This window comes from Adiantum capillus-veneris, chromosome 26, assembly GCF_014529385.1.
Source record: "Adiantum capillus-veneris isolate H3 chromosome 26, ASM1452938v2, whole genome shotgun sequence".
NCBI lineage: Eukaryota > Viridiplantae > Streptophyta > Polypodiopsida > Polypodiales > Pteridaceae > Adiantum > Adiantum capillus-veneris.
In genome coordinates, this window is record NC_140956.1 from 121855628 (window position 1) to 121871611 (window position 15984).

At 47.8% G+C, this 15984-nt stretch overlaps 1 protein-coding gene across 2 annotated transcripts in view; it reads left to right on the top strand.

The window, feature by feature from the left end:
- The window catches only part of LOC147424104 (uncharacterized), a 230814-nt gene that overhangs the window by 199896 nt on the left and 14934 nt on the right, over window positions 1-15984 (top strand). For both annotated transcript variants that reach the window (XM_086501351.1, XM_086501352.1), the window contains exon 16: window positions 10267-10339. In XM_086501351.1, the coding sequence (XP_086357477.1) occupies window positions 10267-10339 (73 nt within the window). The remainder of the gene's footprint in view (window positions 1-10266; window positions 10340-15984) is intronic.

The following is a 15984-nucleotide window of genomic DNA, read 5'->3' on the forward strand; positions in this document are numbered from 1 at the left end:
ACTCCATCTGCTCAACCAGGCAATCGTAAGTATCTCTTGGTAGCAATAGATTATGCAACAAAATGGGCCGAAGTGGTGGCTATCATCGACTGTACAGTCGCCACTGTCGCAAAATTATTTTTTGCAGGTTTGGGTGTCCTCTGGAAGTCGCCAGTGATCGAGGTAGTCATTTTGTCAACGACTTGATCTCCACTCTCCTCACGAATTACAAGATTTTTCATCGCAAATCTTGCTCTTACTATCCTCGAGAAAATGGGCAGGCTGAAAGCACTAAGAAAGTGCTAATCGCACTTCTCAAAAAAGCTTGTCATCTGCATCCAACATCTTGGGCTCAGGCTATCCTCGGCACAGTTTGGGCTTATCGCACCACCTTCAAGGCAACCACTAACTACACCCCATTCCAGCTAGCGTTTGGCTTAGAAGCAATTGCACCATATGAGTTCAACTCAGGTTCAGCAAGAGTGGGAAGTGTTCGTGTCACAGCTGGGATTGCTTCAGCAAACTTCTCTCGTCTCTCAATGTTAGAAGAAAGCAGGAGGTTAGGTTCACATGCTCTCCAAGCCGAGCAGATTCGTCGCAAAGCATGGCATGATCGCCATCTCCAAAGGTCGAAAATAACGCAGGGCTCCCTGGTGCTACTCTATCAAGCTAAGTATCTAAAGAAAGCTAAGAAGCTGGTTCCAGCCTGGCAAGGGCCATTCAGGATACACGAAATTTTTCCACAAGGAGCAGTCTAGTTAGTAACTTTGGACGGTGTTCCATTGCCTCTGGTAAATGGATCCAAAATCAAGTACTATTACTCATCTGAGTAAACGGTCTGCAACTATTCCGTCATCTGTAGGTTCTATATCCCATCTCTCACTTCCCCACTATCTTTCCACCAGAACGGGTGTTCTGTTACTGTCTTAGTTTCTGCTCTCCTCCCCACTATCTTTCCACCAGAATAGGTGTTCTGCTACTGTCTCAGTTTCTGCTATTTCTGTAGAAGTTTCCGCATTTTCCTCCTAAGTGTTATTTGCCGTTAAGTACTAAGGTCTTTCCAGTTAAGCTTCTAGTCGGGAGTCTCCAAGGGTAGTGGCTCTGTTCAGTTTGAACAAGTGGACTTTGCTCAGATGGCGATTGAGAAAGTGAACGATATGTAATCAAGGACTTGATGAGGCTCAAAATTCACTAATGTCTATGTGAAGAATATGGCAGAGTTTATGTCAGATAAGAATTTAGGACCGTCTTTGAAACCTTTGGTCCCATTAGCAGTGCAGTTCTTATTCTAGCTCCAGGAATGGGCCATTAGAGCTTCTTCACTTTTGTGCTCCAAAATTGGCTACGAGTAAAAATTGCTTGCGAGCCTTAATCTCCTAATCTCCTTCTTTTCTCTAAGCTTCAATACCAACAGATTAAATTCTCCCACTCTGCAAGCATCAACTTCTCTTCCCGATGTATTTCTCTAAGCTTCAATACCAACAGATTAAATTCTCCCACTCTGCAAGCATCAACTTCTCTTCCCGGTGTATCTGCAAACTCGTACGATTCCTACCCTCTCTCTACCTCGCCCTTAACCAATCCCACCCCTACCCTCTCACCCCCTCGCCCCTACTCTCCCTCTCACCTCTCGGATCTACCCTATTTACCCCCTCACCCCTACCCTCTAACCTCTCCCTCGCCCCTACCCTCTACCCACCCCCTCGCCATACTCTCTCCCTCTCCCCTACCCTCTACCCACCCCCTCTCCCATACCCTCTCCCTCGCCCCTACCCTCTACCCTATACCCTCGCCCCTACCCTCTCGCCATACTCTCTCCCTCGCCCCTACCCTCTACCCACCCCCTCGCCCATACCCTCGCCCCTACCCTCTACCCACCCCCTCGCCCTTACCCTCTCACCTCTCGCCCTACCCTACCCACCTTCGCCCATACTCTCTCCCTCGCCCCTACCCTCTACCCACCCCCTCACCCCTACCCTCCCACCCTCGCCCATACTCTCTCCCTCGCCCCTACCCTCTACCCTCGCCCCTACCCTCTCCCTCGCCCCTACCCTCTACCCACCCCCTCGCCCATACTCACCCCCTCGCCCCTACCCCTACCCAACCCCCTCGGCCCTACCCTTTCTCTACCTGGCCCCTACCCTCTCTGCCCTTCGCACCTATCCACCCTTACCCCTACCCCTACCTCCCTCGCCCTTATTTCCTTTGCTACCTCCCTCGCCCTTTTTCCTTTGGCTTTGGCTCGTACTAACTTGCATGAACCCTCTCCCTTCTACCACTTTGAGCCTCTCCCCTACTGGATCGCCCCAACTAACAGGACGCGTCTATAGAATCTACTACTCTCTACGTCAACCTCCTTCTAGTGTCGGGATCTCGTACCTGAAGCTCTTCCAACTGTACTCACTATGGCAAGAGGTAGCAAGAAACACACAGCAGAAGGTGGTAGCAAGCAAAAAGAATTGTTGCGAAAGAAGAAAGTTGTGGCTGCAGAATCAGAGGAATCAGAGAGTGAGGAGATGTCAGCAAGCAGTAGCCACGGCTTGGATGACATAACTTCCAGCGACCCCAGTGATGAAAGCTACAAAGCAGACTCGCCGTCTAAGTCAGAAGCACACTCCGAGACAGATGCTTCGAGTGATCAAGAGGACCAAACAAAATCAGCTCAAAAGAAAGGGGAACAGCCAATCATGAGTCATATAATCAAGAGGCCTGCAACATCCAAAAATCGCACCGCGTTCTCTTTGGATTTTTATTTACAGCAGCCTCGACCATCTCTGAGTGAGGTCTTTTCCAATGCTCAGCTGCAAACTCTGGGTCTCACAGCATTGGCCGATGCCAATCTACCTACCACTGTTCCGGTGGAGATGATACATCAAATGTTAAAGGATTTTCCCAAAGTAAGGGGCCACAAGTTGACAGCTACAAGGCTTGGCCATGCCATGGGTATGACTAGCTTTCCATCTGTGAAGCCGGCTACACGCACTTTTTCTAAGATGTCCAAGGATGCCACAATTCAAGCATGTCAAGAACTGCTAAGTTTGGATCACCCAAACTATGAAAGGAACAAACGGATTCTGGCAATCTTCAGGTATTACTTTCTCGCTAGAGAAGCCAAAGAAGATAAAGAAAAAAGTAATCTTCCCACTATCTTCTCCCACTGCGACGGCCTCTACTATTTAATCGACACCATACCCTGTGGATTCCACCAGATTCTCTTTACCTCTTTACAGTCTAGGGCTAAAAGATTTCGGGCCCAAGTGCAATCTGTGCAGTTAAGCTTCGAATGTTTTGCAGCACCTCTTTTGGCATGGGTCATAAATATATATGTTAGCCTCGACGAAGTGGATGAAGATCCACAGAAAACCTCGAAAGGGAAAAGAAAATCTGTAAGTATTCAAGCTGACCCTACAGTTACCAAGAGAAAGAAGATAAAAGCAAAAGTGGCGAAGGATACAGTGCAATCTTTACTCTCCTTGCCAGTTTCAGAGAGCCAACAGACTAGGGTGACGCGTCTTCCGAGTCACACTCCATCTACTTCTACCCCTAGTTCTACTGTGCCAGAAGCACCAGTGTCTACAGCACCAGCACCAGTGTCTACTTCCGCCCCTCCTCAGGACAGGATGGCCGCTGCGCCCTTACAGGATTCTCTCCCTTCTTCTCCCATCTTCACTCATACCCCAATCAACATATCTCACTCTCCATCTACAATAACCATCTCAGAGGTACCTACCACACAAGTTGTACCACCTCCTAGCTCGCCGGCTGTGCCACTTACACGTCCTCCAGCATCCCATGCATCTGAGGGATCTTCAGGGATTCCCGACTCTACTTCTCTATTTCAGCTTTCTGAGAAGTTACTTCAGGACTCACGGGCTGCTATTGCCACCATAGAACTAGGTACAAAGCAGCTAGCTGCCACGCACCAGCGTCACTCCACCACATATGCAGCTATGGAAGGATCTCTGAGAGTCGCCGAGAGTGCCATCGGAGATAGAGATGCTACGATTTTCGCATTACAACAAGCATTGAAGATTAAGTCAAAGATCATTGACGACCTAACAACACAGCTATCAGGATTTCAAGAGACAATTTTGTATGGTAATAGGTCTACACAGGTTCTTGTGGGATACGGATGGACTGGGCCAGGGATACAGGTCCAGAGTCCTGCAGGGTATGGGTATGCAGGAGCAGCAGGTCTCTCTCAGCAGTTCTTGGGATCGTACACATAGCCAGGGACACAGGTCCAGACACCTGCAAGGTATGCAGGAGCATCAGCAGGTCTCTCTCCACAATTCTTGGGATCGTACACACAGCCCCCAGTCCAATACTATACTTCGTAGGGGCCTCAAGGTCAGCCTAGTCAGGTACCACAGGTGCAGAGCGTTCCTTGCTGTGACGGTGTTGCTGGTGCACACCGCCATGGTTGTGTCACTAGGCGTCCTGAGTACACTTCAGGGCAAGTGCTTCCATCCATTGTTCAGCAGGTGGCTGCTCCGACCATAGGGAGCCAGTTTGTTCAGAACATAGTCCAGCAGCCGCAACGTTACACGATCGATTTGATGGCTCCCCCGAACATCGACACCTCTGGTGCGGCAGTGGCGACGACACTTTCTCTTGGATGACAGGACCACACTACTTGCTACTCCTTTCATTGTACATATGGTTATTTTTTGCAGTTTTTCAGTGTTTGGCTCATCGAGACGGTCACCAGTCTTGTGGCGGGCAATCTGTAGCAGGGCTACAGTGTCACTTCACAGGACAAACAGACAGTTGGACAGTTAGTTACAGTTGGTCTGGTTCACACTGAACGGACCCTCTGGGCTGGGGGGTGACACGTGGCAGGGTACTGACGGTGGTCTAGTGGACATCGTGGCTAGGTCACCACCACCACTCAGTTTGGAGATAGACTTAGCTGACTGGACATTTATGAGCCGTTGGTGGCTCTTTATGGTTGTACATATGAGTAGTCGTTTTGGGCCATTAGGATTATCTTGTACGTAGTCGTTTAGAGTGAGTATATACACAGAGCACTTCTTCACCATCCTGGCACATCTGAGCCTCGACACCCCCATTGTACCTGTGAGTCCTGGGCTGGAGCTGAATGTGCTGCCACGCCAGAGTCTATGTCAGTCTTTGAGATAGTCGAGTCGTATGTTCTGGTCTGCTGTTATGTTTTTGTGAGCTCTGTTGATGTCTATTGTTTCCTTTCTGTTCAGTGTGTTTGAGTGAGATTGTCATGCACATTGCACTGAGGACCACCCACTGTAGAGAGGACGACACATTATCCGCGCTACAAGTTTATTTTTTTGCTAACGCGTAGAGCCCGCCATGCTCTGTACACATACATGCGGACTCCTGGACAAAGGAGGTTGTTTCACGCATGGCTCAGTCTACTTGGGCTTGGGCTAGACACTCTATGCAGTCAAGCCTATCTCGAGGATGCTCGGATGCGGATTACTCCCCATCCAAGCCTGCCTCAAAGATAGCACAGTTAGCTGCTACGGGAGCATCAGTTCTCTCTCGCTCCCCATGAGGATAGTCTTATGGAATGTACAGGGATTGAGGATAGTCTCATGGAATGTACACGGATTAGGTGGGCCCCAGTTTCAACGTCAGAGGGGCTGGCTTTGTCAAGACCTCCAGCGATGTCTTGTGGGAGGAGACATTGACCTTCTTATGCTACAGGAGCATCATCTGTGTGAGAGCCGCATTAGACGTTGTGGTCAGCTTTTGCGTGGACGATATGAGACTTGATGGTCAGCTGCATTTAGACCTTGAGGCATCCAGGGCGGGGTATGTATGACTATTGCGGATTCTTTGCACAGCAGGCCATTGTGGGCAGAGGGATTATTGTGCCAAGCAAGGCTCAGTGGATCACTATACAGGTTCATGGTTGCCTCGTGGGCAAGGTTGGATCAAAACGTACGTACTGATCCGTTCCGTACCGTACGGACGTTATGTACAGATCCGTACCGTACATAACGATCCGTACGCCGTTTTTTTTTTTTTTTTTTTTTTTTCCCGTGGTTGGTTTTGGGGGGGTGTGGGAAGCCCGTACAGTGCTGATTTAAAATAAAAATCCAAATCTCTTGCAATAGTTACACAGTATATGGTTGTCTTGTAAAACGTGTCTTTGAATGTCTCTATAAGTTGTTGGCTTCTCTCTTGTTTTTTATTGGAAATGTCTTAGAAAATTTAGTACTTTGCGGTTTTTTTACAAGAGTACGTATTTTTACGTACGTAAAAAATTTTCTTGTACGGAACAACGTACAATACGTACATATACGCCACGTACAGTACGTTTGGTACCACCTTGCTTGTGGGCTTCCTAAACATGTATGCGCCCAATGTGGCGAGTGCACGTGCAGAGTTTTGGTCTCAGATTGTTGAGTCTCTGCCGCAGGCAGAGCAATGATACATAGGGGGGGACTTCAACATGTTGGAGGAACCCTCTGACAGGATTGGCGGTAGCCATACTACTGTGCATGGAGTTGAGCTGGCAGCTTGGGAGAGGTTTTGTATGACTGCGGGTTTCAGATGTGTGGCAGCATTCCAACTTTGTGAGGCCCCCAGACAGCCTGGCCTTCTCTCGTTCGGACCGCAGAGTGGGAGGCTTGACTCTATCTCGGATAGATCGCTTCTACAGTAGTGACCACTTCTGTGACTTGGTGGGACAGTTGGCATTCTGGCAGGGACTTCCTTTTTGGACCATGCTTTAGTGATCCTTACAGTGACTGATAGGCAGAGGAGGGGGAGCACGATGCTTCGCATCCCAGAGAGGGTCTTGCTAGACTCGGCGCTTTGAGAGCGAGTGGAGGCTCTTTGGACAAAGAGCTTAGACATGCAGGATGCTCCTACTGACAGAGTGGCCTCAGGACTTGCTCAGCTTAGTCGACTCTTTCTTCAGGAATCTTGGGCTCGCCTGGCTGTAGCGAGAGAGGAGGAGCAACGTCTTCGACGAGGCGTTGCTTCCTTGCAGAGGATGCAAGAGCAGCATCCAGACAGTCCTTGGTTGGAGGAGCAGTTACAGCAGACTCGCCAGGAGCTCGTCAGCACAGAGGAGAGACGCCATGAGTTTGCTTTCCATCGACAAGCATCTCAGTGGACCTAGGTGGGTGACAGAGTGACAGGCGCTTTCTTTGACGCAGTGGGACCTCGGCATACGCATGCCAAGGTCAGTCAGTTGAGGAGGCCTGATGGGTCAGTTGCTTCAGAACCAGAGGACATGCGTTCAGTTTCTACTGACTTTTACCGTGATTTACTGTCTGCAGAGCCCTAGTCAGAGCGTCAGAACTGCAGAAAGCAGGTTTGGGCACAGATGCCTTGTCTTGTGACTGAGGAGACGTGTCAGAGGCTTGAGCTGCCTCTTCAGTTCAAGGAGCTGCACACGGCTCTTAGCGGACTCCCCTGGGGTAGCTGTCCAGGTGAGGATGGCTTGACTCCTAGCTTTTTATTGAGTACTGGGACTTGCTTGGCTCAGATCTCTATAGCGCTTTTCAGTACATCCTACACACAGGAGAGATGCCTGATAGCATAAGTGAGGGTCTGATTTACCTCATTATGAGCAAGGAGGGTATAGTGGGAGGGCCAGCATAAGTGAGTGGTGCAGTGAGAGAGAGGAGTGTTGGGAGCTCATTAGCGGCCTAACACTCTGGTTCACCTGGCGAGCCCGCTGTTTCCGCATCTTCGAGGCTCGCCCTGTACCACCAGCAGGGACTGTTCGGGATCTTTGGCTAGAGCTGGTCCATACTCTCAGAGGACAGTTCGAGAGACTCCAGCGTAGCTCTGACGGCATGCAGGAGTGCAGAGAGGCGTTCCTTCGACTTTGGCATCCTGGGCCTTTCTTCACCATGGTCCAGGGTGTGCTCAGATGGCACTACCGTCCACCTGTGTGGCTCTTCCCTCCTCCCATCTCTTGATTTAGCCTCATTGTACATATGCTGTTTTTTTATTGGGAGAGTCTCCCATCATGATTGTTGTAGCCCTCTCTTGCAGAGGTGGTTGTAGCCCCATGGGCAGTTTTCATTAACTAATAGAAGGATCTTTTTCTCGAAAAAAAAGAAAAGTATAGAGACCACCGATCCTCGTGCCAGATGATTCGCAATGAACCCTCAATCCCACATGATGTTGCTAGAGCAAAGCAGGCTATACCACCCATGCTAGTGGAGGCCATCTTTTCAACACTCTGCTGCAGTTAGACGACAAGAGCTTCCCCCATACAGACATAGAGCCTTCCAAGCATCCAGCTAGTTGTCTGAGGCAGGAGAGACTATATCACGGTAACCGCGTGTGGCATAGTGGTTTAGTCGCCCTTGTTTGGACATAGAACATCTACCACCCTTCATGTATGACCCCGACTCCCCCTGTATTCATTCACAAAACAAGGATAACCAGATCTACATCATGAACTGTAGTCAAGCGAGACAGCTTCATTCGCGGAAGATGTTGCGCTCTGGAGACCAGTCAATGACCATCTTGGAGGGGTGGATGCCCGCATGTGGGCAATTGGTTAACTTAGAGTATCAGCATACAGATTGGAAGTTGAGGCTAGAAGAGGTGGGCACATCTTCAAAGCAGATGGAATTCGTAGGCTATTTCAGAGGAGGATTATTTTCATCTAGTTTTGTTTAGTAACAAAGAAAGTGATTTAGTTTTTCCTTTTTCTGTTTATTGTGTCACTTGTTTTTGTATTTTTGAGAGTGTTTTATCCTCTCTTATAATTCGTAAGTTCAGACTATTTGACCTTATGAAGGTAGATTTCAGAGGAGGGAGACAGTGAGAGCACATTGTATGTATGCAGATGCAGAGCTCTACCTGTAGGGGAAGCAAAAATGCGTCATTATATGTTCAATCTTAGGACACACTCCATGGATGATGAGTCGAGAGACCAGCAACAGCTGGGTCACTTCTTACTTGAGATACAAAGACACAGAAAGTTACTCCTGAAGACACACCAAACCACCACACACCCCCCCCCCCCCCCCCCCCCTGTGACAACGAGGTGGGCTACATTATGTAGGTAGAGGTTGTTAGGACACACAAATGACCACGGGCATTAGGACATCACGCCTTGAGGCTACATCAGAGGGAGATGAGAGGGATCAGAGTCCACCAGGAGATGGACTAGAAAGGGTGGATCATGCATTCTCAGACCCCTCTGGATATCCTACACCCACACTTTGGTACCAGATGGATCTAGCTAGTTACATACATTTCATGGTACTCCATATGCATATAATGCCGCATTTTTGCTTCCCCTAGAGGTAGAGCTCGGTCCCTTCATCCCCCCATTTATTGTAATATTGTACCTTTTGTCTTTTTGTCTGAATAACCAAAAGACATTCATGTACGTTGATTTGTCTCAAAGGACAATTTTGGCCTCCAATAGACATTAATAAGTCTCACTTTCTTTTTCTTTTCTCCTTCACTGCGGAGTGTACTACTAGCAGGACTTGCCTGCATGTCAGACAATTTGGTCCCGTGTGAGGGCTAGTTGTGCAATTTAAAATGTGTTGCTGATGCTTCCTGCTACTAAGCAAGACTTTTCTAGTGCTGTTTTGGCTCTTTATACTCACTCCTTTTGCTTGGGAGAGGGTGGCTTCACATGTTATTCCTTATCCTGTTATCACTCCTTGTGGTGGAGGTAGTCATCACATCATGTCAAGTGACCCAAGTATGTGCCGCAGAAACTTCCGCTTTGAAATTTCAGCTTAAGGTTCTTTCTGTCAGCATTGCACTTCATAACTTCTTTCAACTTACCCAAAATCTCGGCAGAGAAATAAGGTGCAAGCATTATTCTCCCAAAAAGTTCCATCATTATCTAAACATGAAGCAGACCTCTTCCCATTTGACAACATTAAGGCCACGTTGAGACAATTAAAAGCTCTGGCAGGTAGTTCCAATTGGCCAATAAGGATATTTTTCAGAACCTTTCCTTACAGTTTATTTGTGTCACCAAATTGCAGTTGGAAAGATGGTCAGGCTAGCATGGAGAAATCTATTGAACTCTTTTATTGAGTTTCTGCGTAGAGGTCATTGTTGCTAATGTACTGAAAACGAATAGGCTGTTGCAACAATCAGTAACCATGAATTTTTTGCATATAATCAGACATAATATGATAAATGCATAAGAGCTGTCACAACGTGTGTATATTACCAGTTCAGTTAGGGCGTATACGTTGACAACAATTATATTTGCAAGACATAACCTTTTGAAGTCACGAATCATCTCAGGGCAGATCACTCTCTGACAGATTGACTCTTGGCTGATGTTTTGGACGTGTTCAGGCAAGAAGGTATGGACAATTTAGGCAACTTGGTGCAAGGAATGGAAATGCCGTTTGGGGTACAAAGTCAACAGGTATCTTCACAAATAGTACGAAAGAAAATAACTTGTGATTCAAACATTGTGTTTTTAGTTTGTTCTGCTGTGCATTTTATTTTTTGTGGTGTTACTAAGTAAAATTTCTCTCAATCTATGTAAAGATTGGGTTCCTCAGCAAAATTTCATCAATAATTTTAGAGGACTGTAGTGCGGATAATGTGTCGTGCTCTCTACAATGGGTGGTCCTCAGTGTGACAATCTCACTCAAACAAACTGAACAGAAAGGGAACAATAGCCATCAACAGAGCTCACAAAGACACAACAGCAGACCAGAACATATGACTCGACTATCTCAAAGACTGATACAGACTCTAGCGTGGCAGCACACTCAGCTCCAGCCCAAGACTCACAGGTACAATGGGGGTGTCGAGGCTCAGATGTGCAGGGATGGTGAAGATGTGCTCTGTGCATAGACATACTCTAGACCACTACGTACAAGATAATGCAACTGGCCCAAAACGACTACTCATATGTACAACCATAAAGAGCCACCAACGGCTCATAAATGTCCAGTGAGCTAAGTCTATCTCCAAACTGAGTGGTGGTGGTGACCTGGCCACGATGTCCACTAGACCACCGTCGGTACCCTGCCACGTGTCACCCCCCAGCCCAGAGGGTCCGTCCAGTGTGAACCAGACCAACTGTAACTAACTATCCAACTCCGTCCAGTGTGAACCAGACCAACTGTAACTAACTATCCAACTGTCTGTCTGTCCTATGAAGTGACACTGTAGCCCTGCTACAGGTTGCTCTCCACAAGAACACTCACCGTCTCGGTGAGAGGAAGACTGAAACTGTGAAAGAAAACTACTAGTATGTACAATGGTGAGCTCTTGAATCTGTCATCCAAGAGATAGAGTGGTGGCCACTGTTGCATCCGAAGTATCAGCCTCTGGAGGTGGAGCCATCAAATCGATTGTGGGGCCCTGCTGTATGTGAGCTCTCCTCTCAATAAGTGTGCTTCCTGGGAAATGACCAGCCACCTACTGCTGGGCAGATGGTAGCACCTGTCCTGTAGTGTACTGAGGATGTCGAGTAACACAGCCATGGCGATGCGCTCCAGCAACTCCGTCACAACAAGTCATATTTGCATCCGAGGCAATGGTGATGACTGAAACCCCTAAGGAGGATACTGTTGTTGTTGATTGTAGTACTGAATGGGAACTGGAGTCTGTAAGTAAAGTTCCATTAACTGTTGAGATTGACCCATTGCTGCATTCTGCACTGGTGTACCTGCTCCAGTCCACCCATATACCCATCATCGTAGGCTGTGTTGTCCTATTTTCATGTAAGAGCAATTCTCTAAATCCTTGTACTTGATTTTGAAGGTCACTAATCACTTGAGACTTTAACTTCAGGGCCTGTTAGAGTGCGAAAATAGTGGCATCCCTATCGGCGATGGCGCTCTCAGCAACCTTCAGAGCTCCCTCCATAGCTGCGTAAGTAGCTGCGTGACGCTGGTGTGTGGCTGCTAAACGCTCTGCTCCAAGCTCAATGGTGGCAATGGCTTGCCTAGACTCCTGCAATATATTCTCAGATAGTCGAAAAAATGATGTAGAGTCCGACTCTGTGGAAGGTTCTGTAACAGTGTCAGGGTGAGGAGAGCTGGCAGTGGTACAGCTGGTGGGGCTGCTCGTGGTGGACTTAACGCATGCCTCTCTGTCGGAGTAGAGATTGTGGGAGTGGATGCGGCAGGACTAGGCATAGGAGAAGAAGCAACTGCCACTGGGACGTGGGAGCTAGTCACTGTGGTAGGGGTAAAAATAGCAGCAGTAGAGAGAGTAACACACTCTGTAGAAGCCACAGCTGTGACATGCATAGTGTGATCTGCACCACCTGAACTTACCATCGAATCAGTAGCGACCGTATGCGAGGAACGTCGAACAGGTTGCTTCACTCGAAGCTGTTGGCTTTCCGAAACTGGCAGGGAGAGTAAAGACTGCACTATATCCTTCGCCACTTTTTCCTTTATCTTCTTCCTCTTGGTAACTGTAGGGTCAGCCTGAATGCTTACAGATTTTCTTTTCCCTTTCGAGGGTTCCTGTGGATCTTCAATATTTATGACCCATGCCAAAAGAGTTGCTGCAAAACATTTGAAACTTAACTACACAGATTGCACTTGGGCCCGAAATCTTTTAGCCCTAGATTGCAATGAGGTGAAGAGAATCTGGTGGAATCCACAAGGTATGGTGTGGATTAAACAGTAGAGGCCGTCGCAGTGGGAGAAGATAGTGGGAAGATCGCTTTTTTCTTTATCTTCTTTGGCTTCTCTAGCGAGAAAGTAATACCTGAAGATTGCCAGAATCCGTTTGTTCCTTTCATAGTTTGGGTGATCCGAACTGAGCAGTTCTTGACATGCTTGAATTGTGGCATCCTTGGACAGCTTAGAAAAAGTGCGTGTAGCCGGCTTCACAGATGGAAAGCTAGTCATTCCCATGGCATGGCCAAGCCTCTCAGCTGTCAACTTGTGGCCCCTTACTTTGGGAAAATCATTTAACATTTGATGTATCATCTCCACCGGAACAGTGTTAGGTAGATTGGCATCAGCCAATGCTGTGAGACCTAGAGTGCGCAGCTGAGCATTGGAAAATACCTCGCTCAAAGATGGTCGAGGCTGTTGTAAATAAAAATCCAAAGAGAACGCGGTGCGATTTTTGGATGTTGCAGGCCTCTTGATTATATGACTCATGAGTGGCTGTTTCCCTTTCTTTTGAGTTGTTCTTGTATGGTCCTCTTGATCACTCGAAGCATCTGACTCGGAGTGTGCTTCTGACTCAGAGGGAGAGTCTGCTTTGTAGCTTTCATCACTTGGATCGCTGGAAGTTATGTCATCCAAGCCGTGGCTACTGCTTGCTGACATCTCTTCACTCTCTGATTCCTCAGCCACAGCTTTCTTCTTTCGCATCAATTGTTTTTTGCTGCTACCACCTTCTGCTGTTTGTTTCTTGCTACTTCTTGCCATAGAAAGAGGTTGATGTAGGGAGCAGTAGATTCTATAGATACTTTTCAAATTCTATAGACACTTTTCTGAGTATTCTGGTTTCTGGTACGTTTCTGAGATTTGTGGTACGCTTTTGATCCAAAGGGAATAAGGCGAGGGGTGGGGTAGAAAGCTAAAGGAAATAAGGCGAGGGGTTGGTAGAAAGCCAACGTAAAGAAGGGAGAGGGTGGATAGGTGCGAAGGGCAGAGAGGGTAGGGGCCAGGTACAGAAAGGTAGAGGCTAGGGGGTGGTTATGGGTGAGGGGGTGGGTAGAGGGTAGGGGCGAGGGAGAGGGTAGAGAGTATGGGCGAGGGGGTGGTTAGAGGGTAGGGGCGAGGGGTGTAGGGTAGGGGCGAGGGAGTGGGTAGAGGGTAGGGGCGAGGGAGAGGGTAGAGAGTATGGGCGAGGGTGGTTAGAGGGTAGGGGCGAGGGGGTGGGTAGAGAGTAGGGGTGAGGGAGAGGGTATGGGCAAGGGGGTGTGTAGAGTGTAGGGGCGAGGAGGGTAGAGAGATAGGTCCAAGGAGAGAGTAGGGCGCAGATAACCGAGAAGAGAAAGATGCAGTGGGCAGATACAACAAGAAGACAAGTTTAGTTTCGCAAGCAAGTTTTGGAGTCCAAAGTACAGAACTCTAATGGCCCCTTTCTGCAGCTAGAATACTAGATGCACTGCTAATGGGACCAAAAGTTTTTTGACATATTCTTCACATAGACATTTTTGCATTGTGAGCCTCATCAAGTCCTTGATTACATATTGTTCCCTGTCTCAATCACCATCTAAGCAATTACACTTGTTCAAAGTGAACAAAACCACAACTTAAAACCACGACTTTTGAGACTCCCGAACTGGAAAGACCTTAGTACTTAACAGCAATTAACACTGAGGATAGAAACTATTAGAGGAGGAGTGATTGGACTGTAGAAGTTCACGACAATGGCCAATTGCCAAGACTTAGTGGAGAAAAGATATCTTAGAGGAAAGGCGGAAACTTACAGACATAGCAGAAACTGAGACAGTAACAGAACACCCGTTCTGATGGAAAGATAGTGGGGAGGAGAGAGATGGGACATAGAACCTACAGATGGCGGAATAGTTGCAGACCCTTTACTCACAGGAGTAATAGCACTTGATCCTGGAGCCATTTACCAGTGGCAAAGGAACGCCTTCCAAAATGACTAACTGGACAGCCCCCTGTGGAAAAATCTCCTGTACTCTGAAGGGCCCTTGCCAGGCTGGGATCAACTTCTTAGCTTTCTTCAGATACTTAGCTTGATAGAGTAGCACCAGCGAGCCCTGCATTATTTTCGGCCTACGGAGATGGCGATCATGCCACGCTTTGCGACGAGGCTGCTCGGCTTGGAGAGCATGTGAAGCTAATCTCTTTCTTTCTTCTAACATTGAGAGTCGTGAGAGGTTTGCTGAAGCACTCCCAGCTGTGACACGAACGCTTCCCACTCTTGTTGAACCTGAGTTGAACTCATATGGTGCAATTTTCTCTAAGCCAAAAGCTAACTAGAATGGGGTGTAGTTAGTGGTTGCCTTGAAGGAGGTGCGATAAGCCCAAACTGTGCCGAGGATAGCCTGAGCCCAAGAGGTTGGATGCAGATGACAAGCTTTCTTAAGAAGCGCGATTAGCACTTTGTTAGTGCTTTCAGCCTGTCCATTTTCTCTAGGATAGTAAGAGCAAGATTTGCGATGAAAAATCTTGTAATTCATGAGGAGAGTGGAGATTAAGTTGTTGACAAAATGACTACCTCGATCACTGGTGACTTCCAGAGGACACCCAAACCTGCAAAAAATATTTTCATACAAAAATTTTGCGACAGTGGCGGCTCTGCAGTCGATGGTAGCCACCACTTCGGCCCATTTCGTTGCATAATCTGTTGCTACCAAGAGATACTTACGATTGTCTGGTTGAGCAGATGGAGTAACTGGACCAACAAAGTCCAAACCCCATCTCTCAAAGGGCAACCACGCCATAGATACCTGGAGAGGGCGATTTGATTGCTTGCTAGGCTTAGGCGCACATCGCTGGCAGACATCACAAATCTTGACATGAGCAATAGCATCTCGAAATATATAGGGCCACCACAAGCCCGTCTGTAAGATTTTTTGTGTCGTGATGTGCCCTGGATACTGGCCACCAATAGGACCACTGTGTGCATCCTCTAGAATGTGGTGTACCTCATACGCACCTTCGCAGCGCAGCACACCATCTGGCCTTGATTTATAGAGTTGTCCACCAATCAAAGAGAACGGTCTAGATTTTAGCAAGAGTCTTCTTTTTTGCAAGGGAGAAGCATTCTCAGGATATAGGCCAGTAGAGAGTAGATGTAACACATCTCCATACCATTCTGGGGTTGTGTCCACCTTAACAAGATGACTATCAGGAAAATCATCATCAACCCCAGTATTGGGCTCACCTGTGTGTATGCGAGAAGATGGTCGGCCATGACGTGCCGCTTGCCTGGACTAAGAACTACTTCGAAGTCGAACTCTTGGAATATGAGTAGCCATCTCCACACTCTTCCTACAACTTGGGGTTTATTCAGAAGATAGCATAGCGCATGATGATCTGTGATGATAGTGAAGTGAACCCCTAACAAGTAATGACAAAACTTTTGTAAAGAATACACCATAGC